Below are 27216 nucleotides of genomic sequence, written 5' to 3'. Positions count from 1 at the left end.
CTAAAATTATTTTATCCACTAAAAGAACATTAGAAGGTATAAAAAGCAATTTTAATTTTATGTTGCTTGTGGTTTTTTCCTTGGATTTTGTATCTCAGCAGACTTTGTAAATGGTTTTGTTCTGTTCCACTGCAGACAAATGGATTTCACATCAGTTTGAAACTTGAAGCTTAAAAATGTCCTGATTGTCTTGCTTCTTAGAGAAGCTGCTGTGGAAAATAAAATGTAGTTAAAGCACGTTTGTTTACATTATGCAGAAACTATGGCTATCTACTTTAATTGTTTTATCTTTAATTTGGATTTTTTTTTTTTTTGGTCGTATACATGTGTGCCATCACAGTTGGTGGATTAAAATGCACTCCGGTGTATTCACAGATTTCTGTTATGATTAACTTTTGTTTTCGTATCAAACATAAATGCTCACGGTTTTGCCTTTTAGGCTTTAGCCGTATATTTGTTGAATACCAGCTGTAAACCGGGCTATTTGCAGGTGTCTTGTGGGTTCCTTTAATGGATACGGCCCAAGGTGGGGTGATTCAGGCCCTGTCGGGGGTGATATTCTCCTGACCAGACCATTAGTGCCGCATCAAGCCGTGACAGAGCTGGAGTCGGGTGAGGTTCTGGGATGCCGAGCCCGTTGTGTGCGGGCTGGAGTTACTCCGGGATTGAACTGACGTCAGTGGGGTCCTTAGGAAGTGCAGGGATGCTTCCCGCAGCCAGAGCTCTTGCTGGAGTTTAAATGCAGGCGGTACAAAGGCCTAGACTTTGTGGAGGTTGATACTATTTTAGAAAAGGCTTTTACCTGTCACGTGCGTGAGAACTTAACAGGCTTTTCTGTGAGTCCTGCCTGAAACAAAGGCACAGATGTCACATCGTTCAGATTCCCTTAGTTAGCAGTGAAATGAGCAGGAATCGGATCAGCTGTATCGATGCCTGGGATGGGAAGGGTGGAAAGCAGTTACTGGAGTGACTGTGTGAATGCCTTCTTTGGGGGCCTTAAGAAATTCTGGGCTGCAAAACTGATTGTGCACTGCTTGTCTGGCTGGTGGCCACATATGACCTTTGAGCAAAGTCCAAGAGCATGGTTCTGGTGGGGATTCCCAGCTCTCCAGTCCAGGCAGTGTGGGATGTTGCTCTTTCCCATGGACATTATCCAGGAGAGTGGAGCCCTCGTTTGGCTATCATCTATCCAGAAAATATTGATGACCAGTGTGCAGAGCTGATATTTGAATCTGAGCTGACTAAAAACTGAGTGTAAAGATATGGAAAAACAATGTTGTGGTCAGAGTTGGTAGATCAGTTCTAGCATTTCTTGTTCTCTAGACTGGGAAGAAAACTACTTCAGGAAGTAAAAGCCCAAGTATTTTTATTTTTTTTTAAATTTGGAATCTTTCACTGAAGTATCTGATCAAGGAAAGGTTATTGAATTAGAATATTCAAATTTGGTACTTCATGGTAAGAGGAAGATTTTAATTTTAAAATTAAATTGGTGTTGTACAATCAGATGTTCATTAGAATTAGTGTCGTTTTATTAATCTGCATAATGCAGCTTTTCATTTGGAGAAGTTACTTTGTGTTTGAAAAGTAAGGTCACCTTCTCTCTCTTGTGACATCCGTATTATGAAAGGTAGCTTGGGTACCACACAAATTTGATCAAAAGCCTGAAGATCTGAATTTTTCCTTTTACCCTTAACCCAAAGAGTAAGACTAGGAATTTGTTTCATTTGTTTTCCATTGGATTTTATTTGTATATATTAGCAAGACAGATATCTGTTAAATAAAATTCTGTCTTCCTTTTCAGCTAGTGTTAAACTTGAGATGTTTTAAGTGGATTGAGTTGCATTGCAGTGCTCACAACTGCAGTGTAAGGTATTTGTTGCCTGATGACTGTAGGATTAAAGGTTATGGGGTGCTCTGGCTGCTGTATTGCACTTAAAACAATAACAGACTGTTAGCACTCAGCTTCTAGAAATAGTCCTTAAAAGTGCAGAAGGTTTGGAACCTGTTCCTGCTTGAAGTGTGGGTTTTAATGTGCTGAAGGAAGAGCTATAATAGGATAATAAAAACTCAGCAGTAAATCCATCTCTTGCTGTCCTGTAGTAGGCCTTCAAAGAGTGTCCAGTCACTTAGGATGTGGAGCTTCTGCGGAAAAATTCATCAAATATAACGAAAGGGCTTTGGCACTTCTTTACTAAAAATAAACTCATATTTGACCAGTAAAAATATGATTATTCCAGAAAAAGATTATGGCTGAAAAGTGTGATTTATTGCATCTTAATATACTACCAAATGCTGTACTGATTAGTGTAATTAGCTGCTTGACTCTTGGTACTTTTGATCTTCTTTTGAAAAGGTTCTGTGTTGTCACAATGACTTAGGGAGCCCCAAGCACAGGGAAAGGTCATGTGCATATGTAGGATTTAAATTTTATCATAAAAGGGATTTAAGCGGCAATTTTTTGTAATAAATTGCTTTCTCCTTTTGTGACAATATGTAAAACACACCCACCTTTTGTGGTCCTGAGCATCCACAGTGAATCCCTTTCAAACCTTCTTGACTTTTAGTGGTCTGTCACTGCTTTAAGAGTTTACCCTTGCCAGGAGCAGGGCAGAACAAAATCTCTTGAGGTTTTATGGAATAGTCACCATTCAAAGGGCTATGCATACTTATGTGTGCATGTTAAAAAAAACCCCAAACAAATAAACTAATGATTAAAGGCACCAGCTTTGTTGAAAAAAAAAAAAAGGAAAAAAGAAAGGAAAAAAAATAAAAGCTATGGTAATTAAGTGTGACTGCCCTGTAGTGCAACTGAGTCTGGTGATGCAGCAGTCTGGCTCTGTGGAACCGATTAGAGGAAGCTGGTAATTGATAGAGAACATTAAATTTGGGATTGTTTCATCTTCATTTGGGATTTCATTCAAAGGTTTGTTTTCATATATCTGAGTTAACAATACATTTTTAAAAACTGCAACTAAAAATGCATTAGTCATTTCTGGAAGTCATTCCACATGGATTTGTCAGCGTAGTGGTTTCTGTGGCACTCTGAGCTCACTTTGCAAGGTGCTGAATGTCTGCTGTGGAGCCAAGTGTGCACAGACAGGCAGCAGTGGGTCTGCACAGGAACTGCTCTCATGGCCTGGCCTTTACCTGGAACCGGTTCAGAAACGTGTTTGTAGTAAAAGATCCAGCTTGAGAAACTTGTTCAAGAGACTGAATTAAAGCAGCAGCACATTGTAACTTTAAAAATGATGTAGCCTAATATCACAGTGTGTTAGGTCTGCAGCGTGAGCTAAAATTTTGGCTTCAGCAAAGTGTTGAAGATGTAGAGTGGGTTTGGTTTGGGGGGGAATTTTTTTTTTTTAAGGGGAACTTAAAGGGTATTGGTGTGTTTAGTGTATTATGTGGGTATTGGTTTAAACCAGATGTGATGCTCTTGTATTTTTTTTAAAGTGAAATTACCTGGAGCTGGTAATTTCACTATTTTTACAAATAATAGTGTTCACACTCATTGTTATCAAGGCACAGGAAACTGTATCTGACTTTTAAGTCAGATACTTTTAACTGTATCTCACTTTGTGTTCTGAAGTGTTAATGATTTTAATGATAATGTGCTTGGACAGTAATTATCCTTTGGAATGAAGAGCTTGAGCTCATACTACTCCTAAACCATTCATTCTTTGGCTGAGGATAGTTTATCATGTCTTGGGATTTTCTTTGCCCTTTTTCCCCATAGTCCTTGAGAAGGAGCCATGGAAATTACAATAATGAACAGAACATACAAGTTTTGGTTTGAATACAAGGTAAACGAAAAATTAAATATTTGCACCATGTAAGAAGTCCGATCCTGACTTAAAATTTTGTCGGAACTTTTATTTGCCAAGTTGTAGTGCCGAGAGTCCTTTTGCTTTGACTGCATTGAGTGAACTTGGAAACTGAATTTGGATGTAGCTCAGGATCTGTGCATTTGCTCTCTCCTGATCAGCACTTAGTTTTGTGTAACTCATACCCTTGAAATACTAACTGTGCTTCTCCTCATCAAAAATATCCTTGGGAATCCCTCTCTGCTGATCAGTTACTGGCAGCAAGTTCTCCGTTCAGTTCTGTGCTAGAGCAGAGGGATGTCTCTGGGTCTTGGCAGGAGGCCTGGAATTCAGAGCTCTCACCTTGGCTACTCACTCCCCCACTCGCCTCTGGCAGAATTACCTACCCTTTTTTTTTAGCTTCAGTTGCTGCACCTGTGAAATGGAGACAATGCCTCCTCACAGGAATGTTTTGCAAATTATGTAGGTGGAGTTGAGGACTTTCAAAGTGAAAAATCTCATTAAAAAAAAAATAAAAAAGTCTTTAAGGTATTTCGGTGTGTAGCTCCCTGAAATGGATGACCCAGCCTAGTTCCTTGTTGCCATCAAGGGGCACTTCGGGAGATCCTGTTGGAGGTCTGGCCCTGGTCCTGCTGGGAGCAGGACACCAGCTGGGAGCAAATGGACACCAGCCTCCTGCTCAGGGATGGTGAGCTGTTCAACAGCCTGCTCTGCCCCAGCCTCGGAGCCAGTTAATCAAATATTTTGATATCTTAATTGCTTGGGAAAATTATAGAAGTCCTGATTTAAAAAACATAGAAAGGACTGATTTTTCATTTATTTGTTTATTCTTCCAGTAAATATTTCTACTTACAGTATTGTCTGTTTTCACTAGAACAAGTTGAAATCATCACAGAAGGATAAAGTGCGTCAGTTTATGGTCTTCACACAATCTAGTGAAAAGACAGCAGTGAGTTGTCTCTCTCAAAATGACTGGAAGTTAGATGTTGCAACAGACAACTTTTTCCAAAATCCTGAACTTTATATACGAGAGAGTGTTAAAGGATCGTTGGACAGAAAGAAGTTAGAACAACTATATAACAGATACAAAGGTGAGTACCCTGAATTTTAAGGCTTATTTCCTTGTTTTATGTATATATTCTTAATTACAGTGTATTAGTGCTGCTATGCTCCCGTGCTGGGAAATCTTAACCAACTCTTTCAGCTTTGTTTTTCTATTACTGATAATACAAGTTAGAAGGGGAATATGTGTAGGCTTCTGCTTCACGGGGATTACATACAGGTGCTTTATGTGCTCTAAGTGTAAGTACATTTATACAAGATGAGGGTCTGGAGCTGGAATTGTGTGTGCAGTGAGAAACTGTAGTGGTTAATGAGGATTTCAGGTGATTGTTTTGGGGAAAGCAGGACTCAGGACTTGATCCTGACAAAATGAAGGGTGGCATACCAGGGATGGGTTCTACCTTAATTTTTATTCACCTTGGGCTTATTATCAGATAATTATAAAGAGTGTAACAGAAAACAAAGCCTCTTTATCTGTTACATCGCCAGTGTTCAACCCATGATACCGTACCACAGATAGTACAGTGAATTCAGTGCAGTAGAACAAATCCTGTGTTTTAGCACTTAGAAAAAATCTGAGTGCTGTGTTTTCTGTCAGTTTTCATATGTGTGCATAACCCAAATACCATTTTCCTGAAGTCTTTGTTGGCTTGCATTAGTAGATCTTTGTTAGTGCAGTTGAAATATGAGCATCTCACTTCCAGACCAGATGTTGATTCCTCCGTGGAAAGAGGAGTGTGACTGGCTGACTTGGAATCATCGGTAATGGGGCAGTGTAACTTCCCCTTGGAGGGTACCCTGTCCAATCTCCTGCATGCTGGTGGTGCCAGGAAGTGCATAAAACTACAGTTGGGGTAGTGGTTGATGGGCAGATTTGGGTATTAGTACAGCTTGCAAAGGGACACTGCACAACTGCTAATAATGGGACACAGATCATCAGCCTTACCGAAGATGCCAATAATTAAGTGTCCTGGGGGGAGAGAACCACTGTGCTCTGTGTGGAATGAGTCAGAATATCATGCATAGTATTAGGCAGAAAACAAATGTTTGTGGTGCTTCTTTGTCTCTCAGTGAAAATAACATGAGCTTCATTGTATGGGAGGCTTTATTGCAGTAACTGCCTCAATTGTCAAAGCTTAACCATTGAGAATACAATTTAATTTTGTTTTTAAAATACTCGCTTACAAAAGCTGATCCCAAAAATGGCTTCTTGAAAATGTTTCCTTATCTTAAATATGCTTGAGCAAATTGGCTTTTTCAAATACCTGTTTTTCTTGATACTTACTTTTATGTCCCAAAGATCCTCAAGATGAAAATAAAATTGGTATAGATGGTATACAGCAGTTCTGTGATGATCTAGCTCTTGACCCAGCCAGCATTACTGTTCTCATCATTGCATGGAAATTCCGAGCTGCAACGCAGTGTGAGTTCTCAAAGCTGGAGTTCATGGACGGGATGACTGAGCTGGGGTAAGTGTTTAATAAGTGTTAGATGTTGACAGTGTGATCCAGTGTCCTATTCTGGGGAATTCTCAGTCACGTTGCCCTCTCAGAGACTTTTGAGAGTCCAGCATCACTTGTCTGCCTCTGTAAAAATGCATCTGCTGTCTGTGTGCTGGATAATTGGCGAAGAAGGGAGGGAGCTTTGAGTGCCCCTTGCCTTGGTCGTGTGAGCATTTCAAGCAGTTGCCACAGAGCTGCTCAGGGTGGTAAAGCAGGGATGTTGGTTTGCAGTCAGGCATACCTGGGTTTTCTCTGAGAGCGTAGCAGTCTTTATCACCTTTTTCTAAAAGTCTCGTAGATTATAGGATCTGATGTATCAGGTAGTATGTGCAAATGCAATGTGAAGAAATAACAACAAAGAAATGAAATATTGCTGCATAGGTGCAGACTCATTAAAGGCATCCTGAGTTTTGTTTTGATAGTTGTATTCCACAAACAGTTCATAGATTTTTGTTTATGTTATAACTCATGTTTTTATGGTAAAATGAATAATACATGAATAAACATGCTTCTTAAACTGCAGATGTGACAGCATAGAAAAACTGAAGGCCCAGATTCCTAAAATGGAACAAGAATTAAAAGAGCCAGGAAGATTTAAGGATTTTTATCAGTTTACTTTCAACTTTGCAAAGAACCCGGGACAGAAAGGTTTAGGTATGTATTCTTAATCATAAGCATTTGTTCATAAACATAGGAAATGGCTGATTAGAGCAGGAAGTGAATGTGCTGTTGTGATCCAGTGAGTCTGAAAGATAATCACCCCTGGGATAAAATACATCTCTGTGTTGTGAAAGATAGATGTCAGTTTAAGGTGTTCAAATTGATAGAAATGTTTGCATCATTAATAAAGGCTACAAAATTTTATGAGAGAGGGTTATTCTTTCACTGTGTGTGTGCAGTGCTCAGTAAGCACAATGGATTATGGTTTTACATTAAAGACATAATTGCAGCACTTAGAATTTGCAGCACTGAACAGATTAATTGAATTTTTACTTTTATGATAAATTGAAGCTGTAAAGCCGTTTTAATAAGCACACACTTGTGCAGTCTCTCGCAACACCAAAAATGCTTGCAAATGTCTTGGCAAAATAGAATTGGAGGAGTACAAATGGATTACTGTGTCCTGGGCCTGATGCCTATTGTTGTGCTATTGGTAATAGGTGTCTACCTACAGCTTTTTTTCCCCCCCCTCATTTCACTGAATGCTTTTTTCATTATTTCAGGGCTCATGTGCCAACTGTGGCTTTGGTTAGTGTAACAGGTGAAGTGGAAGAGTCACTTATTAAAAATAATTTCAGAACATTACAGTTCAGATGGAACTAATTGAAAAACTGTAGCTCTGTCTACTCAAAACAGCAAAAATGAGGGAACAAAAATTTCTTTCAAGCAGTAATGTTAAAAAGCCAGAATGCACATTAATTTATATACACTGTAATTGAGATATCAACCATAAACTATAATTTCATGATTCTGTAGCTGTTAACTTCTTAACTGTTCTACTTTTGAGCGAAAGCAAAATACTGAAAGACCAGTAGGTTCTTCCTTGGCAACTTGTAAGTTTATTTTCCTCAGTAAAGAAGATGCCCTAATACTGCCACAGAAAACTGCCACAGCTTTGTACTCACAGACTGTGTAAAGATGAGCCTTCTGCTTTAGTTTTATATGCTTTTATGTAAGGACCAACTTTTGGCTTAAAATAAGTATTGAAAAATAAGTAAATAAGCAAAAACTCTCTGTCTTGGTTTCAACTGTGTCATTGTTAAACATCTTTCTGTATCTTGTTTTTTGTTTTCAATTGGATTATGAATTTCATTGTCTTTAAAGAAGCTTCAGAGTACTGTGAAGCAGTAGGAAAATACTTGTGCATGCTTGTAGTCAGATCTGAATCATGCAAGTAAATGAATGTGCTGATTCTTATGTCTTGTACAAAGATTAATTTTTTTAGGCTGCTACAACAAGGAAAACGTGGGAAGGTAGAAGTTAGGATGTGGGAAGTGTCAGTGTAGAGTTTGTTCTGCAGTGTGAATGGTTGCAGGGTTTTGTTCTTCGATTTTTTTTTTTTTTAATGGTTACCATTGTAACATTTGTATGTTGTTTTCAGTCTTTAAACAGCTTTACACAACAAGGAGCATTTTGTAGAATCCCTGTAAGGTGGTAAAAATGAAATGAACAAATTGCAACGATACCATAATTACATGACCCTTTTTAGTTAGTTTTCTCAAAGCTTCAGAATAACAGAACTGTTTGATTTAGTACTTACCTTTTATTTTCTTTTCCATATTTTAAGGTACAAGGAAGACTTGCATTCCTTTTCTAAATCCCTCACAAGTCATGTATAGAAATGAATCTGTTGAGTGTCCCAGATGGAACAGACTTCCATAAAAATTACTTACCAGGAAAACTAATTCCCTTGCTTTATTTCTCATTCATCATAAAGCTTCTTTATGCAGGTTAAGCTCTAACAGTGACAAAGTATAGTTTTCTCAGATCTATATAGGATATACACAGTATAAGGTGGGTTTTTTGATGGCTTTTGTTTTCAAGTCTGGGTCTGGAAGTGATGTACTGAGCTTAAAATCTGGATGCTTACCAGCCCTTTTGGTGCTCATAAATACACAGTTCTAGGCATGAATTTACAACAGGGCAGAGTAATTCTGGAAACCCTGAAGGAAAAGAATATTGGGAGAAGTACAGTGCTGCAAAGTATGTGCTCCTAGTTAGGCAATTCATTTTGGTGTGTCTGAATAACTGCTTGTAGGAACTTGCAAATTGATTTTAATGTATATTGGTCTCTAATCTTGCAAACATTGTGCAGTAGTTCAGGCACAGCTCTGGAAATGTATTTCCTCTGCATAATTCCTTACTACTGTGTAAGTACTGTGGATGTCTTAAAAGTTCTTGTGATATTTGCATACCATTGGAGAACCCCTTGTAGCTGATGTTCATCTCAAACACCGTTTACTTCTCTTGCATGTCTCTGGATAAAACTCAAAATGGAGTATATACTTGGAGGCTTTTCTATTTGATCCATGAGGATTTTCCTGAGCATTCTTACATTTATGAAAACCTAAAATTATATCTTTAACTTCCAATTTTGTTATTTCATAAAATTTCTTTTAAAACATATAGTTTGTCCCAAGGCATTATGTCTACTCATACAATAAGTTTGAAGTTGCAGTATCCTGAGATTTTTTAACAGCCTTTGCTTACTCACAAGAATTATCTCAAAATGCACAGTTTGTTTATAGTGATTGTTTACAAATCACTGTAAAGACCTTGCATTTCTGTGTGCATACCATTAATGCAGCACAGGTAAATAAAACTTAGTTTTCTAATCTGTTTCCTTGAGGAAACAGCTCCATCAGAAGTTTGTTAATTTTTAGAAAGACAGTAGTTTTAGTTGAGAGCTAAAATGCATGTTTTTGTATCTGAATCTTCTGTTAAAGAGAGATACCAAACCTTTGCAGTCTTGAATTATGTTTGCCATTTTCACATACAGCTTATTTGCTGAGGAGTAGTGACTTGTTTCTAATCTGTCTCTTCTTCTCGAGGCTCAGACTTACACTTTTGTCTGAAATCACACCCCTTTGCAGTTGCTGGAAAATCCTTCATGAATTTTATTCAGAAGCATTATAATGTGACTCTGCTGTTCGAAAAGAACTTTTAATTTCAGATATTAAACAATTCAGAAACTCACAATCACCATCTATTTTCCCTTCAGCAGTGCAGATTTCATGCTTTGTTTTGTTTGCTGTTGATTTCATCTCCAAGATCTACCTCCCCGGGTTTTTTTTAAATATTTGGGCATCCTGGGGGAAGGGAGTGGTGGTGTTGGGTTGTTGGTTTGGGCTTTTTTTCTTGAGGTGCAGTTGATCCCGTGCCTTTTCTCTGCTTTCACAAGAGGATTGTTAATGGAACAAATTTGCTAGACTGCAAAATCTATAAGAGGTTTTTTTAAAAAAATAGGCCATTTACATGGGCAGGCTTTTGGGACCACTGTATGTATTTGGCTAAGGATACTGAATTTGGGAGTTCACAGTGAGTAGTGTTTTGTTCTGCAGCACAAAGGAATTGCTTGGTAATTCCTGGTAATGCAGGTGACACTGGGCAAAGAGTTACATATCTGGGTTCTAGATTGCCTTTGTCAGCTAACAAGTTACTGTCTGCCACTACTAAACAGTACATGCATGTCAGTTTAGCCCTTGGCACATGCCAGGGAGGTGAGTTGTCTTTCTTTTCCCTTCCATGCCAGACTAACCAGGCTCTTTCTTTAACTGCTGCACTCCTAACAGCACCCGTGCCTGAGAGGCTGCTCTGAAATGGGTCAGGTCAGATTTCTCAGTTGTCCTGAGAACTGATTCCAAGCAAACAAATTTCACAGGAATCTTCAGGGAAAAAAGAAAACAAACAAAAAACCAACAAAAAAAAGCAAGATGCAGAGACTCCCAGCAAACAAAAGGAAAAAACCAAACCAAAACAAAAAATACTCCAAACCACCAACAAAAAGCCCCCAAACAAAACCAAAACCAGCCTGACCAAAATAATGCCAACAAACACACCATCAACTGTCTGTCTGCTTAAAGACACTACTTAAAGATCTTTTTTCCCCAAGGAAATCTGGTTGCAGAAATGAACACTTGACAAAAGCCTTGTTACAAAGGCAGGACCTATAATAAGGTTGTTCTAAAAATGAAATCATGAAAGGCCAGTTTTATGTAAATTGTATTTTATATATTTAAAAAAATGAAAGCAGACCTCACTACAAAATACTGCAAATTTTCTTTTCAAGTCAGTAACATTTCTAAGCCAAAAATATTTCTCTGATATTTAATTATGTATTGCTATATAGCAAAAGGCACATGAAATGTCCTTGTGTGTTTTGGATATGTTAGATATTAATACAGGCAATTTTCAGTTCTATATTCAGTAGTAGCAAAATCTAACAAACTTGTGTAACACTTTATTTATGGTTGCCTTTTTGTAAAGGATCCATGAGTATATTTGCATTAGTTTAATCTTTTCACCTTTATGAATATATAGTTCATCCTAGTGTTAGATACTTGTGGAGATTATATATTTGATATGTATATCTCTAAAAGTAATATATTTTAATATTACAGATTTAGAAATGGCCATTGCCTACTGGAATTTAGTACTTAATGGAAGATTTAAATTTCTAGACTTGTGGAACAAATTTTTGTTGGTAAGTTTAAATTTTTACATAAGCTGGATTGCAGTATTTTCAAAACTTGGAAGATAAACATGTTTAAATTATCAAGTAGATGAAATAGACTGTCTTGACCCAAATCCCAGATATTCATAGTGTGTACAAGAGAAATACGTTTTGGGGATATGGATGTGTCCAAGACAGTAAAAATGAATGTGTAATAGGGTTTTAATTTTTTTTTTTAAAAATATAAATTTTCTACCCCTCTGAACAGGAACATCATAAAAGATCAATTCCTAAGGATACCTGGAACCTTCTTCTAGACTTTAGTACAATGATAGCAGATGATATGTCTAACTATGATGAGGAAGGTAAACATTTCCATTTTCTTTCATTAACTTCTAACTGTGTTTTATGCTACATTCGTTAATGTGTGTCTGCTTTGGCACAGCTGTCTAATAACAGCACAATTAGAATATCCCCAGTGATCTAAAGCCCAGTCAGAGCTGCTTTAATGCATGTTGTAAACATCTGTTTGTTACTGCAGGTTTAAAAAAGAAATGCTGAAACTTCCATAGAATCCATTTTCTTTTTTTCTTCTGTCTGAGCTCAGACACAAATTCTTTCTTATTGAGACAAACCCTGATATTTGTGCATTTAAAACCCATGAATTCTCTGTCGGGGGGAGCAGTTCTTGGCATCTTCATCCAAGGAACTGACCCATGGCCCAGGCAGTTCTGTGTAGGGTGCTCTGGTTTTACTGCATTTCGTAGCTGAGAATGTTTTTTAAGTTTGGTTGCCTCAGTTTATGTGAGGGTTGGCCATGTAAGGATATAGAAGTGAAGCTGGCAGCACACAGGGATTGCTAAACATAAGTCACTTCCTACCAAATGTGTTTCTTGTAAACTTCTCTATCGATCTTTCTCAGTCCCATCTGTAGCCAAGAACAGCTGATCACCCTCAGTGCTTGGCAGCAATCAGTTCAGTGAGGGGAGGAGACTAAACTTGTGATACCTCCAGAGCAGAGGGGAGCAAACTTCTACAACTTCATTTAATAATTATGGACAGTTCTCATTCCCCTGTCATCGAGAAAATGCTGCTGCCTGCAATAAATCCATGTAGTTTAGAAAGACTAAAGGTAGAAAATACATTTAAATGATTTGGAATAAAAATATTCGAAGGAGAAAAAAGCCCACCAAAACCTCACCCATGATTATTTTTAACCTTCATGTGACCATCATGTACAAGACTGGGGACTCTTTGGTTATGGCTGCCCATAATGTGTAAAATATTGTTATGTATTTCAACTGCCTCCTGGTGAGGAATGTGGAGGAGTGTACGGAGTGTAACAGGAGCCTTCTGGGGCATCAGACTGTCAGGGTGTGCTTGGCTGTGCTCAGGTGTGGCTGAGTGTGCTGGTTCTAACAGATGATGAGCTTGGCATTCATGCAAACCATACTGTGAGCAGTAAATGCTGTAGAATGTTCTGTTTATGCTGCTGCTCACAGCGTGAACTGCTCCATCCTGTCTTCAACACTCCTTAAGCAGCTACTGCCATCCTGCAGGTCAAGTTGGAGTCCTGGTGCCATTGTCAGGTTGGTTTTTTTTTTATGGGGGTGGCATTTTTTTTGTTTTATTTTTTCAGGAAGATGACCTTTGAAAGAGATGGGTTTAAAGGAAGCAGAAATCTTTAACCAGCTCTTAAATTTCAAGCAAGAAAATCAAATTCTGATTTTGTTAGCTAGAAACTCTGCCTGGTTTAAGACTGGAAAGTAAAGAGCTTGTTTGGAACTGAAGCTTTTAAAAGAATGGCTTGTTGAACAGAGTTCTTATGTTCTGGTGTTTTTATCTTTTAGGGGCATGGCCAGTTCTTATTGATGACTTTGTGGAATTTGCACGCCCTCAAATTGCTGGGACAAAAAGTACGACAGTGTAGCACTAAAGGACCCTTCTAGAGTGTACATAGTCTGTACAAATACCTGAAATGGAAAATTGCACAGTCAATTTCTGCTGGCTGGACTGAACTGAAGATCAATCCTCACAATATGGCTGAGGGTTGAGACAAACCTTTAAGGATACATCTTGGACCATATCATATTTCATTCTTCTCCTGGTGGTTTGGGCTTTTCTTCTAGTCTGGACCACTGTTGCCCGTTAAAATTCCAACATTGTGGATTTCATCATGGATTTATTTTTTGTTGGTGGATCACCCTAGTTTCATCTCCCATAAGTCCTAGAAGCTTTATAATTATTTTGAGGTTTCTGGTTTCACATAAAGCACAATGCTGGTCATCATCAGACAACTGTTGTGTGGCATCTGAATTATACAGATCAACATCGAAACAATTTTTAAAAGAATCCTTAAATATACACTTGGGGCTGGTTGCAAAGACTGTACTGAGAGCACTTCCTGCAAGAGTGATATATTTAAGTGTCCTGCGTCCGAGTTTTTTCTTTTCTGGAAAAGTGCAGGTATTGTCTAAGTGAGTTTGAGTATCTGGTAAAAACAAATACAGAACTAAGCAAGAAAGCCCAAGGTTGTTGATCCTGGGGTCTCTCGGTGCCTCCCTGCCTGGTTTGATCGTGCCCAGCTGGCTGTGAGGGCAGCTGAGCTACGACACAACTCTGTGCACTTACAGCACCCACGTGTGATGGCAGAGCCCTCAGTGACATCAGTGAGATGAGCTGTGTGTGTCCTCACAGCATCCAGTATTCCCTAGGTTACTGTCTAAGAAATCAGATTTCATTGCAGTTCTGAAATGCTTATCTGTCTGTCAAAGAAAGGTTTTTCATTTCTGTGGAAATCGAAAACTTGAATATACTGAATTTGTGTCTTAACTGTTTGCTACACAATACAGTATTTTAAATTGAGATGTGTAACTTTTATGGTTGAGGTATGATGAAGCAAATGGCCCTGTTGTACAAGAAGCTGGTGAGTTTGATGTGAATCTAGGTTTTGAAACCATTATCCTGATAAGTAAGTTAAATCTTTGTAACATAGAGGTACTGCCATTACGGATGACACCCTTTTTTCAATTATTTTGTTGAGTTTTCCTTAAATTGACATATCACTGTGGTTGCCAAATACAGAAATTAAGAGTAAAGCTTTCCCAAACAAGCACAGATCAGATACAAACTACTACACTGGCTTTGTTTGTTTAAATTATTTTGTTGATCACTACTTTTTACTGTCTTACTGCATTTGACTAAATCAAGTTCATTTGGTTTAAAGCAGGTTTTATCAGATGCAATTATTCTTTATCTTTAATATTACAAGAACTCTTGAGCTGCTTTTGTGGTCTTTTACTCCTCACTTAGTTACTTGTGAAGAGATTTGATAAATCCTGCTCTGTAAAACAAGCTGGAAAGAACAAGCTCCAGGAGAGGAGACAGACCGGAGTCACAAGTGAGGAGAGAGGGTTGAGTTTGTGCTCTAAATAGTGCCGTGATAAGGCCAGAATTATTTCTGAGATGAGTCACTGGTACTTGCACTAAACAGCAGCACACTTTTACGCAGATGCTAAAAGTATTTTAGGAAAAAATTGAAAAATATTAAACAGATGAAAATTTTTTATTTGTACTCTCTGAAGTTGCCCTTAAGGCTGGCTCCCCTTCCAGCAGCGCCCTTTTAGCAAATCCACTTGTGCATTGATTCCAAAAATACAGTTCCACAAAAACATTGCAAACTCGCTCCAGCTACTGGAATTGGCTATGCCAAAAACTGTGTGTTTTGCTGCTTTCAGTATATCCTTTCTCAATTTTGTGTAAATATAAATGGGGACTTTAAATTACAGGGGTGGGTGGGGTGGAAAAAAACTCGACAAGGTATCTCTGCGTGCTGTTTTCTGTCTTGAGGGTTTTGGTACCGTTTCAGATTGATTAGTTCAAGTATTGCTGTGTTTGGAGAGGAGAACTGACTTGCTTTTTATCCCAATACAGACTTGTCCCCCCAAAAAGTCTGAGATTGGGCAGTGGCGAAATGCCGTGGTGTTTTAAAGACTCTTCCTTTTGAATGCAAGATCTTTTCAACAAAATAGTGTTGTCATCAGTTTGGTACTACATGCTTATAATTACTGTGTAATTATAAAGAAATACATAAAACTTCGACTTATTGCAGAAAAGGGGTTATTTGTGCTATCATGGCATCTTAAAAGTTTTTCAAAATGACTGAAGTTGAAAGAAACATTGATTTAACAGGGTGTTGTTTTAAGGACAAAATGCCTGATTACAGGGAATATTTTGTATTGAAATGTGCTTGGATGTGGCCATGTGTGTTTTTCCTTTATATATTTGTGTGGGTTTTTTTCTTTTTTTTTTTTTTTTTTTTTTTTTAAGAATGCAGCCAGTTGCTTCCTTGGATTGCTTTAATTCGTAAGTGCTTACGTCTTCAATTCGATGATCTCCCCACAAATGGATCGATTTAATTTTGCCAAATGTCAAGGAAAAAAAAAAAGAAGGCAAACATCAAGTTTGTAACCTGTTTTTATACATTAAAAAATGTACAAAATTAGAAGTGCCCTGATATAAAACACTTAATCTCGAGATTATATTTAGTAAAAAACCGTCATTTACATATCTCTGTAAGTTCAAATGTAACTTCTTACAATCCCTCTCATTACCAACAGAGGCAATAAAGCTCCAGTGAAATTGCCATGACTGAGGCTTCTCCTGCATTGTTTCAGTGTATTATTTGTAAGACTTATTTCTGGAATGTTCTTTTAAGGAGTGGGGGGGGGGAAAAAAGCATGGAATACTTGTCTTCTGCATAAAATACAGTTTCGTGGTAAGTTGTTTTTTTCTTTTTGGGGAAAAAAATAATCTAAAAACTGCTTGTTGTACATGTGTACAAGTCCCCATGGAGCCGGTGTTCCCAGCCCTCGGCATTGCCATTCCCTAGCATGTGAAGGAAGACACCACACACACTGCAGTGGTTTAAATGTGGCTGAAGACCATCCTACAGTAGTGAAGTGACTTTTTTTTATTGACCTGTTAATAAGTAACTTATGACCTGCTTCAAAACTGTTTTACAATGAAATCCGTGCTGAGAAATCCTTATTTAAGAAAGATATAATTTTTTAAGAGTGCATTTAATAAACTTTTGTCATTCACACTTTATTTAAATACCGTTGCCAGAAGTCTCTGTAGATTTTATTTGAGTATGGTACAGTGACTGTGTTTGGTTTTTAAACCATGGTGCCTTTCAGTCCTCTGAGCTCTCCAAGAGTTGGCTGCAGCATTAAATACTTGATGAAATTATAATTTCATTTATCAGAAATAGGTCTAAGCTTTGTAGAACTGTAGCTGGTTTAGTACCAATGTGTAGAAGTATCTGCTTGAGTAAAGACCAAGAATTTTGCTCCTGATGGTTTAAACAGGCTCCTGTAACTCAGGCCCAAGCCCGAGCACTTAAACTGGAAGTTCTTCTGCTAAATGGTCTTCAAGTTCTCAGACTAAACAAAAGCTGCCTGAATGTCATTTGAATATTTTGCAAGAAAATTAAAACTCCTTCTTTTCTAAATTCAAATTGTATGTGTTCAAGAATATAACATTCCAAGCCTTCCTCAGTGTTCAAAGGACAACTGGCAGGAGTCAGAGGGATAACCCTGTAAATCAAATTAGGACCAGGAACCTGAGAGGGTGAGAAATGATGGGGCTGTAAAGGTTGTGTGTGGAGAGGACCAGGCTGGGGTTGGGCAGCTGAGTGAACTCTGGGTTACATTTACTGTTGGAGAAATGGGAACAACCCCCAGGCTGGAATTCATCACTAATCATCCCATGGTGGGCTCCAGGGCCCAGAGTTCCTGGGTCAACTGATTTGAGCTCAGCTGCTGGAGGGACACCCCTGCATCCCCTTACACACACATCTATGGGTGTATGTAAGTGTGTGTCTTTATGTACAGCTGGGGGGGTTTTTGGTTTTGTTTTGTTTTTCTTCCTGGTGGACTTCTCTCCAGCCTGAGACTGCTGGGAATACATCTACTGACTGATCCTGGGCTTTACTCTGCCATATTTTCCTCTAACACATAATTAAAACAATGACTCAGCTAGAAGTGAAAGTTTTATTTAATAAATATAATTTTCATAAACCATTTTCAAAACAACTTCTACTGACCAAGCTGTACAAGGAGCAAGCACACAGCCTCGCTGTCAGAGGAGCAAAACCAACATGAGGCAGCCACAGTGTCAGAGGTCCAAAATTCTTTGTACTAATTATTGCTAGTTTCCAGTTGGCAATGCCCCTTATTTGCCTAAAATTAAGGATCAACATCTTTCAAATAGTACTTCTTGCAGAGATTTTATCATTCCAGTTTTTTTTTTTCCTTTGGAAAAGCAGAACTCGATCACACTTCAGTGAAAAAACAGGAGACAAGATGATCTGTTGTTTTTGTATGCATAGGATCCGAAATCTCTCATGGGACTGCAACTGGGAATTGTAAAATCTATTCTTTGAGATATAAATAAGATACTCCTGCAGCAAGGTGAGCCTCATTTTTAACCATTTTCCCCTTTCTATATATGCCCCAGAGATTATCTTCTAGCCCGTTCTCAAAACATAAAAAGGTTGAGAACCTGCTGATGGATGAAGTAATCTCCTTTAAACCTGCTGAGGAAAAATTATTCCACCCCCCAGGCCAGGCCAGGGTTTCTTTCAGACAAGTCACACTCTGTGCCACAAACAGCACAGAGTTATTCACGTTATTTCATCACGTTCCAGGCACAGCGTCAGCCCAGGGCCCTCCGCTCACATCTGTGCATTTACAGCCGGGAACCACCGCGGCCCCTCTGCAGCGATGACCGGATGGACTGAGGGCAGCACAGCCGGAGCCAGGGAGCGACAGGAACATCCCTTCAACCAGCACCACACGGGCTCTCCACCCAGACAGTCCTGATGCCTCTGGGAGCAGGATTTAGCTGAAGGAAAAAAAATCTACGGCAAGCAGAAGCCTCGCAAATACCGATGCAAATGCGCTTCTAAGACGACTGATGGCAAGAGCTGATAGAGCCACGATCGTCCCGTTCTTCCCTCCTCCTGTTACAAACTGAGTCATTCCCAGAGAGCAGAACCCAGACAAATCATGCCGCTGGAAGCAAACAACAGAAGCAAAGAACGTACAAAACAACCAACAATAAAAATGTTTGCAAAAAAACCCCCAACCCAGATCTGCAAAGAAGAGAGTCTAGTTGGGAACTAATTTAGGAGCAGAATAAAGGCTAAAATTAGTCCCTAGTGAGTGGTTTGCCCAGTTCTAGAACAACTGTAAGCAGGGACATCTGTGTAACAAACAAGGCAGTGGTGAGTCCAGCAATGATGGCAAGTTATTAGGGATTCTACACCAAAAAAATGAGAATCCCAAAATAGCTCAAAAATAAATGGTTCAGAAGCACATTATGCTTGAGCACTTTAACACTGAATTTCACCAAAATCACAACTCCTTAGAAGTACAGAAGTATCCAACTATGAAAAGTGATTTAGACTACAGCTTTGAGACACTTCTAACACTAGAAAATGATATTTGATTCCAATATAGAAGTTACACTGTCATAAAAAACATGTTTGAAAGTACTAGCAAAGGTTTTCAGTAAGACATTGTAGGTGCCTAATATGCATTCTGAATTGCATGAGCTTTTCTCAAATCACCTTCTGCACTTGAAAACAATAAATCACTCTGAAAATATAAAGCCAAAGTTTTCAGGGTTCCTTCCTTTGCAGTTTTTGTTCCTCCTCCCCTACCTGTAACCTTAAAAGATATACAGAATACTCTTAAGCGGAATATTTACATTTTAGTTTGTGAAACAATTCAGAACATCTTTCCACTGAAGTCTTTTCCACTGCATCCTTTTAAAAGCTTAAGCTTGGCAACTAAAATTATGTTTTCCTAAGTAACAAAACCAAACCCTGTTTTTCCAGAACGAGAACTGACCTGCTGGGAATGCAATCCCATTTGGGAGGGGCTGTGGAGAAGGTGCTTCTTCAGAGACACTGCATAGTAAAGCGAGTGTACACCACTCTTGCTTTGAACTACAAACACCTACTACAGGCTTTTATGGATTTCAAGGCTAAGAGAGAATAATAAGACATTTCCTCCCCATGGCAAATTGTCCCCCACCCGTTCCCGCTCTGTCTCAGGGACAAATGCCAGTGTTACACTGAATTAGCTGGATTTTGTTCTGGCTTCTACACGAAGGATTCTGCACTGTGCCCAATGCACAGTGAATGGTTTCCTACACTTCAGCTGTCAAAGAAATACACAAAGTCTTTCTTCCTTGAATAGAAGTGTTTTTAAAAGCTTTGTGACATCAACACAAAACCCCAGTCACTTCTTCCATCCAAAGTATTTGTCACACCAAAAAATCTCGTCTAAGGCAAACCATGTCTATGTTCTGAACGAGACATTACTGACTTAGATTTACTGCAAATAGAAAAATATACCTTGGCAGACAGATGGATTCTTAAGTTCCTCCTTAATTGTTTAAATGCATGTTTCTTCGGTAACCTTACAAACACTGGGAAAAGGGAAAGTAGGGGGGAAAGGGAGGAGAGGAGATGGAAGGTTTTAAAGAAACATAATGAATGTAAATTATTCTTCAAATATAGGACTGTGCTGCTTTTGTGCAAATATAATTAACACATTTTTGTGGTAAAAGCCAAAATACATCACCCACAGAGCTGAGCCAATGGAAATGCTTGGAGTGGGGCTGTACAAGGCCTCTGCTTCCTACTGCACAACGTTAACCCCAGTCTGTATTTTGGTCCAGGACACACGAACCACACGGATGGATGAGGTCACACGGTCACACACACTGACGGGACAATGCTGTGGCTGACACGGACAAACAAGTACTGCTGAAAGGTGGAACACTGTGATTTAGGTGTAAAAGATACAGCTAAACAGCAGATATCTGATTAAAGCATGTAATTCTGCATTTCCTAGGTAACCGTGCCAGTGTGAAGACTCTGAGAATGAGAAACTACTACAAAGAAAATAATTTTAAACCCATGTATAATATTATAGATATGAAATACAAAGTGATAGGAGTAGATGAAATCCAAGTGTATTTTGCTAGTAGTGCATATATGGATAAGTTTTTTTTGGGGGACTGGAGAGACAACAATCAGGTTATTGCACCTCTGTGCTGGATCCAGGTTTCAAGCTGCCTGGAGTGGGATGAGTCACATGTTCATACCTGCTGCATGGAGAAGGCAAGGCTCAATTTTAGTGATTCCTCATCCCCTGGACACTTGCTGTGGGGATCCAGTGTACACCTGACATTTTCAAGCTCAAGCTTGTTTTTTGGTAAGGCACATGCAAAGGATCTGAGCCAAGGAAAGAGGGACCTCTTCAACGCTTCCTCTCCTCATTGAACTCGGGAGAATTTGGGATGAGGGATTTGAGAATGAGGGATACACTCCTCTGGCAGCAGCCCAGGCCCCCACTGAGATGTCACCAGGAGGGTGGGGTGTGCCTGCCTAAATCATGGAATACAAAGGATTTGCTGTGAAATGTGCTCGGGGGACAGCACTGAGGGCAACAGCAGCAACTCACCCAGGCAGGGGGAAAGCGGCTTTGCCCGAATCCTACACTTCCCCACACCTTTACTGAAGAAGTTCTGGTAGGTGTTATTTACAGTCTGTGTTTGATTTACAGTTTATTCTACCCTGAGTTAATTTTAAATACACAGCCTTACATCTTTAGCTGCCTGACAGGGAGAATATTGAAGTTATTGATGGGACTTCAGTGTCAGAGGCTGACTTAAAACAGGATGTCCCAAAGCAGCAGCACTTTCACCAGCCACAACCCACAAACACCACTGTGCCCAAGGCAGTGCTCTGCAGCCATCCCTGTGGCAGCACCTCCATTTCATCTCCCACATCCAAAGACAACCATTCTGGCTGAAGGAACATGTAAATGTTGCTGCTACCCAGCCCCAAGCCTGCAGACACGTTTATACTGGCACAGAAGTACCTGCAAGATGCACCATTCAAACCTCCAACTGTGCAATTTGCTTTTATTGGCATACTTGGGTATCAAAACATTGCCATCAAGGTCTCGGATCCTTCCGATATAACGAAGAGAATTAAGCATTAATTATATCTTCAAAGTACAACATGACCAAATATAAATACATGAAAAAGAACAAAACATGCAAAAATTCCCCAACTTTAAAAGATTAATAATTCAAAAAATTTATGCTAGTGAGACTTCTGCACAATCCACCAATTCTTTAAACAGTTTTCCATGTCGGGATCTGGAACTGTTATAAAACCCACACATGGCACAATAAAGGATGACTGGCTTCCGAATTACACTTTACGAGAACAGCGAACTGTTATATTCCTTAGTATTCCAAATTATTGATTTGTCACAGTTAACAGTATTTTTCAAAGCAATGACTAATGTATTGCCACTCATATACCAGCATAAATATTTGAATTGCATTTAACTCTCAAAAATTACTAAACTGATTGCTCACAGAATATGGTAACCGTCCACAGAAACAAAAAAATTGATCCACAAACTGCTAAGGCAGCATCTGAGACACAGCTCAAAATTAATGTGTGTGTTTAAAGGGAAGGGTCATCATGAAAAATGCGACTTTTAAAACTTCAATTGTGCAAATTCAAGTTGATTCAAATTGGATCACTCAAATTTGGGAGGAGAAAGATGTTGTCATTGCGCTGCAGTGACGTCTCAAGTATTAAATTCAGGATTTCAATCTGCTCATACGGTAACAAAAAAGATCAAATGGTCAGAGGTAAAAGCATTCCTTACCTCCAAAAAAATTATTTAGCAATTTGTAGATATAATTAGAAAAAAAATACTGGAAGCAATAGCTGTGCAGATGCCAAGCCACAGACAAGGTCTGTGCTTAGGAGTCACTCTACTCTTTCCTAGGGCAGCGACGGACACTGGACTCGCCTCAGAACCTACAGGTGTGTGAGCACCACATGGCTTCCACAAGGCATTTACAAATGTCCCTGTCAACAAGTGGCTGAGTCCATTGTGGAGAGAGTCAAGATGCTTCTGTCGTTGGCATAGAAGGGATCCGAGGAACTCCATGATCTAAAGTAACAATAAAAGAAAAGTTTGGCTGACTGGGAACTTACACTCTACAGAGGTGAGGAGAAAAGTCTAGGAAAGCAAAAGATAGAAGTGCTATGAGATTAGGCAAATGTTCCTCTTTAAAAGACTAATCTATTCATTTCATGTAGGCACCTGCAATTCATTCAGACCTTTGAGAACAGATGCCAACTCATGTCTGCTGTGTAATTAACAATTTACTCACAGCTACGGATATATTCCTCACTATGAACTAAAACACCCAGAGGTTTATATGCCCCTTTCGCCACTAAAGGGAGACTCTGAATTCTGCCTGTGTACACTGAGGCACCACCTGAGGCCATTCCAGCAAAGCCCTGTGGTGCACAGCTACCCCAGGAAACCCAGCACGCCCGTGTCCCAACGGGAAACATCCACACTGGCTGGAGTTGTGGGCAGGCAAAACTGATCCACAGCCATGAATCCATTTCATCCCTTTTACTGTTAAATTTTAAGACATCAGGAAATCTACCTAAGACGTCACAGCTTCTGACTGAGATGGGATCTCACAATGTCTTTCACTTGAGGACAAATTACTGCTTGGGAAGAAATACTGTTCTTGGCTGAACAACGTTATGAAAATTGTATGTGAAATGCTGAAAAATAGAAGACTGGAAGGTAGGAAATCAAAACATAATGAATTTATCCTCCAAATTAGCCTCTGTCAGAAATCTGCTGTTTCTTTACAACTGTTACATGCAGTGCCTTGACACAAGTACCACTAATGGGAGATCCAACAATTCAGCAATGATATCCTACTGTACAAGAAATGTGATCCAGCATTCTTAGTATCTGAGTGACTGACAAGCTGACAGACAATTTAATGGAACAGACAGACAAAAATGCATTTTTTAACATACCACACCACACATTTTATAGCCTAACTGGTGAATGGAGCTATAGAAAATACTTCTCAAATACATTTTACAAGCAGTAAAATAAACACAAGAGAACTATACTCCTGTGGCCCAACTACTCCAAGCATTTGTACAACTTTGATTCATCAAAGCTTCTATCAAAATTTGATACCATGTTGGATTTCCTGTTCAGTTCTCATATTTGACAGAATATCAGGAACACAGAATACAACACAAGCTGCTACAGCAACATTATTTAAAGAAGTGCTCTTCATTCTACAGCACTTGCACAGACAACGTATTTCTCAGCATCACTTCATTCAACAAAAATAATGTGCAGCTACCTCCTGGTTGAATAATTTGCTGCTTTATACAGCACAAGTGCTCAAGAGACCAACCTGTTGGGGACTGCACAATTTTCTGAAGATTTAGATACAAAATACAGCAGCTCAAGCTCGTGAACAAAGCCTAAACAGTTTTACAAGCACTTTAAAAAATCACTCAAGAGATTTCTTAACTGTACCTTCAGCATTTCACGACTTGTAACTGCTTCGTGTGATTCAAGCAATTAAGACGTTAAAAAATGAACAAAGACTTTCTTATATTACCAGGAAAGTGTAAAAGAAAAAAATTACTTTTAGCCTTGGTTTTAAGTGTCAATGCTGAGTAGAAGGAGCTGAAGTCACTGAAGACAGCAAGTATGACACACTTAAAAAAAAAAAAAAAATCTCTTATCTCGTTGTACTGTACATAAATTTAAGTGAAACTAGAAGATTGTTCAGAGCAATTTCAACCAGAGGCAGCAGCAAAAACCATAGAACTGCAAGCCCTTAGTGTAGCACCAAGATAGTTTTGCATATTCATTAAACGTAATCCTATTGTCTGTGTTCTAAGAACTCTACAATTATTTGGCTTGATGGAACTTCATCTGAAAATTACATGAGGTAAGCAGACAAGAAACCTGAGAAAAAGCAGTCTTCAAAGATTGTTTAATATTCTGTCAAATATGAGTTATCTTCAATAAGTATTTGTAAGTTCTCAAGGAAAGAAAATTTAAGTGGAACAAAAGAGAAAATCGTAAAACTGTGAATGCATTAAATAAAACACAGAATACCTACCTTATAAGACTACAGGTTACTAAGGCAATTGTTAACAAAAACCTTAATTAGATAACAATAAATGGAAAAGAAGTAGCATGAGAAATTCCTCATTTGGAAAGCAGAGTTTTACAGAGAAGTGGAAAAAAACATCAAAAAACTTAGAGCAACTGCTACCAAAATGTTGATTTTTAGACCAATTAAATGCTCACCTTGTAGATTAAAAATTCTATTAAATTGTTTATTTTACACATCATGCCCGCTTTCTATACAGCAAGTTTGAATTAAAAATGTACTTAGTCATAACAGTTCATATTTCATATGGAATGAAACATTTTGCATATTCATAACCTAGGTTTGTAGAAACACTGAATAAATTTCATAAGCAAGCCAGAAGAGAGAGACTGACTGAAACCACAGACACAGTGTTCAACACAAGAGTTCCAACAGAGATGAGCTACAGACCAGGCAATACCTAAAGGCAGAATCAGAGCTGACAAAGCTGTCAGTGGAAATTACCCACACCAGACTTGATACCCAGTGAATGATATCACAACCTTTAACAGAAAGAGACAAAGTTGTCCAAATACAAAATGAGTTTCCTTGAAAATGTGTGAAGCTCAATGTTTTCAGGTTTGCCTTTTGACCAGTGAAGGACCATGATATCATTCAGAGACTGAGAGATTACGATGTACAAAAGACTATTTTGACTTCTACCCCCAAATATTTCCATGTTTGTTCACTATCCCTCTATTTGGACATGGGGAGATGGCACATTAGGGGATTCAGTGAGAGCTCCTCTGACCATAAGAGCAGTATTGCTCTTTAGACATGTTCCATTACTCTAACGTGCTTTTATCCCACTGATGTTTGTTTCACACATGGTTTGTGGAGGAAAGATTTATTTAGCACATACTTTGGAATGGCACACATGATTTTGACAATATACCTTCTAGAACCGAAAAAACATTTAAAATTCTTAGAACCTGAAGACTCTGTTCTGTCAATTACTCTGATTTTAGAAATAGCTTATAAAAGTTATACTACAAAAATATTTCATCTTCATATCAATCAATGGCTGAAAGATTTAAAGACTCTCCTTCTAACAATGAAGTTATATTTAAGGGGGGGAGTGTGAGCCTTTTGTATATCTTCGGGAGTAATTCAAGCTCCAAGGTAAATATTTGGAGGTTGTACATCCAGAACCAAAGGGAAAAGTCTTTCGACTTCATAAACAACTCCTGATTCGTGAAGGCAAAAAAAAAAAAATCATAAAAAGGAGAACAAAAACAGCAGCAAGGCTTGATTTTCTAAAGAGAAGAATGTACAAATCAAGAGAAATTACGATAGATACAACACAAGAACTTGTAGTAAAGCCAAACTAAACACTTTAACAGAAATCTTTTGAAAACTGTTTTTCCCCTCCCCATCCTAAAAGAAACCACTCAAAAAGAAACAAGAAACTAATCTTTTAGGATGAAAAGAAGTACAATAAAGAGTTGCATCTCCTACTTAGGTAAGCAAAACCTGCAGCTGATTTCTAGACATCTATTGCTGCAGGCTCATCGGGTTCCAGTTTATAGGAGAATCGTCTGCAGCAAAGGCTATTGAGAGAAATGCCACACCTGTTGACCCGGGTTGGGCTACATCTTCCCATTAGTCGTTCCAACATTCTTCTAACAGATGTGCATGCTGTTTCCCCATCTGAGAAGCAGCACATGGAGTCCAAGCAGTTGATACCTGAACCTGCCTCAGTAAGCTGGAAGGAAGGAATAAAAAAACAAAACAAAACAAAACAAAAACAAATAAAAAAAAATCAGTACTCACAAAGTCTAGCAATGAAGATGTTATCAGAAAACACTTAGGAAAAGCAGATTTTCTTAAAGTTAGAGTGTTGAATATTTTTCAATTTTATAGGAGAACTACAATGAGGAATAACATTCCCGTGCCCCGAGGCCTATATACACTAAAATTTGATCTTTCCAAGGTTTGTTTGCAGCCTTGGTGAGCTCATGGAAATGGTTTAACACCACATCTGCCTAAAGCTGGAAATGAACTGGTTAGGAATTCTCTGTGTCCCAGCTCTAACAAACCCCACAGCAGAGCACATGCAGTTTCAGCTGGGATTCACCTCAGTGGCCAGACAACAATTTATACAAGCTCAGCTCTGTCCTACTTTGAGGGAAATCAAGAGAAAGTTTCAGGCTGGGGCTGCAGAATACAATGCAGCAACCTGATCCTATGTAATATTTTTTCCTCGAGAAGTGTGGAATGCAACTTCCTACAATAATTTACAGATTTTCACTACCATAGATACCCTCGGCTTGGTACAGAACAAAAGCACATTCCTGATTTTACAAACATTGTTTATCCAAATGCAAACAAGGCTGATGTCAGAAAGGTTCAGTCATGTTCATGCCAACACAAAGAATAATTCAATATTAGCATAATAAACTTTCAACAGCTGATTTTCTGTAGGTGAGAAAAAAAAGCAATAGAAAGAATAAAGGGGGGGAAAAAAGGCAGTAAGAGAGATGTATGGGTGTAAGTGCCACCTACCAGTGTGCTCCTTTACAGCACTGCTGCATACCAGCCAACTGCAGCAACCTGA

The 27216-nt window shown here is 38.7% G+C and overlaps 2 protein-coding genes across 11 annotated transcripts in view; one reads left to right on the top strand and one right to left on the bottom strand.

Annotated features, from left to right (window-relative positions):
- The window catches only part of DCUN1D1 (defective in cullin neddylation 1 domain containing 1), a 29859-nt gene extending 9755 nt beyond the window's left edge, over positions 1-20104 (top strand). For 2 of the 3 annotated variants that reach the window (XM_017810540.1, XM_017810539.1), the window contains exons 2-7: positions 4696-4912; positions 6184-6352; positions 6909-7039; positions 11506-11588; positions 11827-11923; positions 13409-16673. In XM_017810540.1, coding sequence (XP_017666029.1) covers positions 4738-4912; positions 6184-6352; positions 6909-7039; positions 11506-11588; positions 11827-11923; positions 13409-13488 — 735 coding nt within the window. In that variant the 5' untranslated portion in view covers positions 4696-4737 and the 3' untranslated portion in view covers positions 13489-16673. Of the gene's footprint in view, positions 1-4695; positions 4913-6183; positions 6353-6908; positions 7040-11505; positions 11589-11826; positions 11924-13408; positions 16674-20094 lie in introns of those variants that run through there. The other variant, XR_001874021.1, reaches the window with a different exon arrangement.
- ATP11B (ATPase phospholipid transporting 11B (putative)) overlaps positions 17593-27216 on the bottom strand; it is a 65371-nt gene continuing 55747 nt past the window's right edge. For 2 of the 8 annotated variants that reach the window (XM_017810531.1, XM_017810535.1), the window contains 2 exons: positions 26231-26364; positions 17593-20057 (listed from right to left, as the gene is read on the bottom strand). In XM_017810531.1, the coding sequence (XP_017666020.1) occupies positions 26262-26364 (103 nt within the window). In that variant the 3' untranslated portion in view covers positions 17593-20057; positions 26231-26261. Of the gene's footprint in view, positions 20058-21542; positions 22616-23440; positions 26365-27216 lie in introns of those variants that run through there. The other 6 variants (XM_017810536.1, XM_017810529.1, XM_017810530.1 and 3 more) reach the window with 6 other exon arrangements.

The sequence above is a fragment of the Lepidothrix coronata genome, unplaced genomic scaffold (genome assembly GCF_001604755.1).
Source record: "Lepidothrix coronata isolate B3197 unplaced genomic scaffold, Lepidothrix_coronata-1.0 Scaffold29, whole genome shotgun sequence".
In the NCBI taxonomy this organism is placed as follows: Eukaryota; Metazoa; Chordata; class Aves; order Passeriformes; family Pipridae; genus Lepidothrix; species Lepidothrix coronata.
Note: the sequence above shows the minus strand (reverse complement) of the source record. Positions and strands in the feature narration are given on the sequence as shown.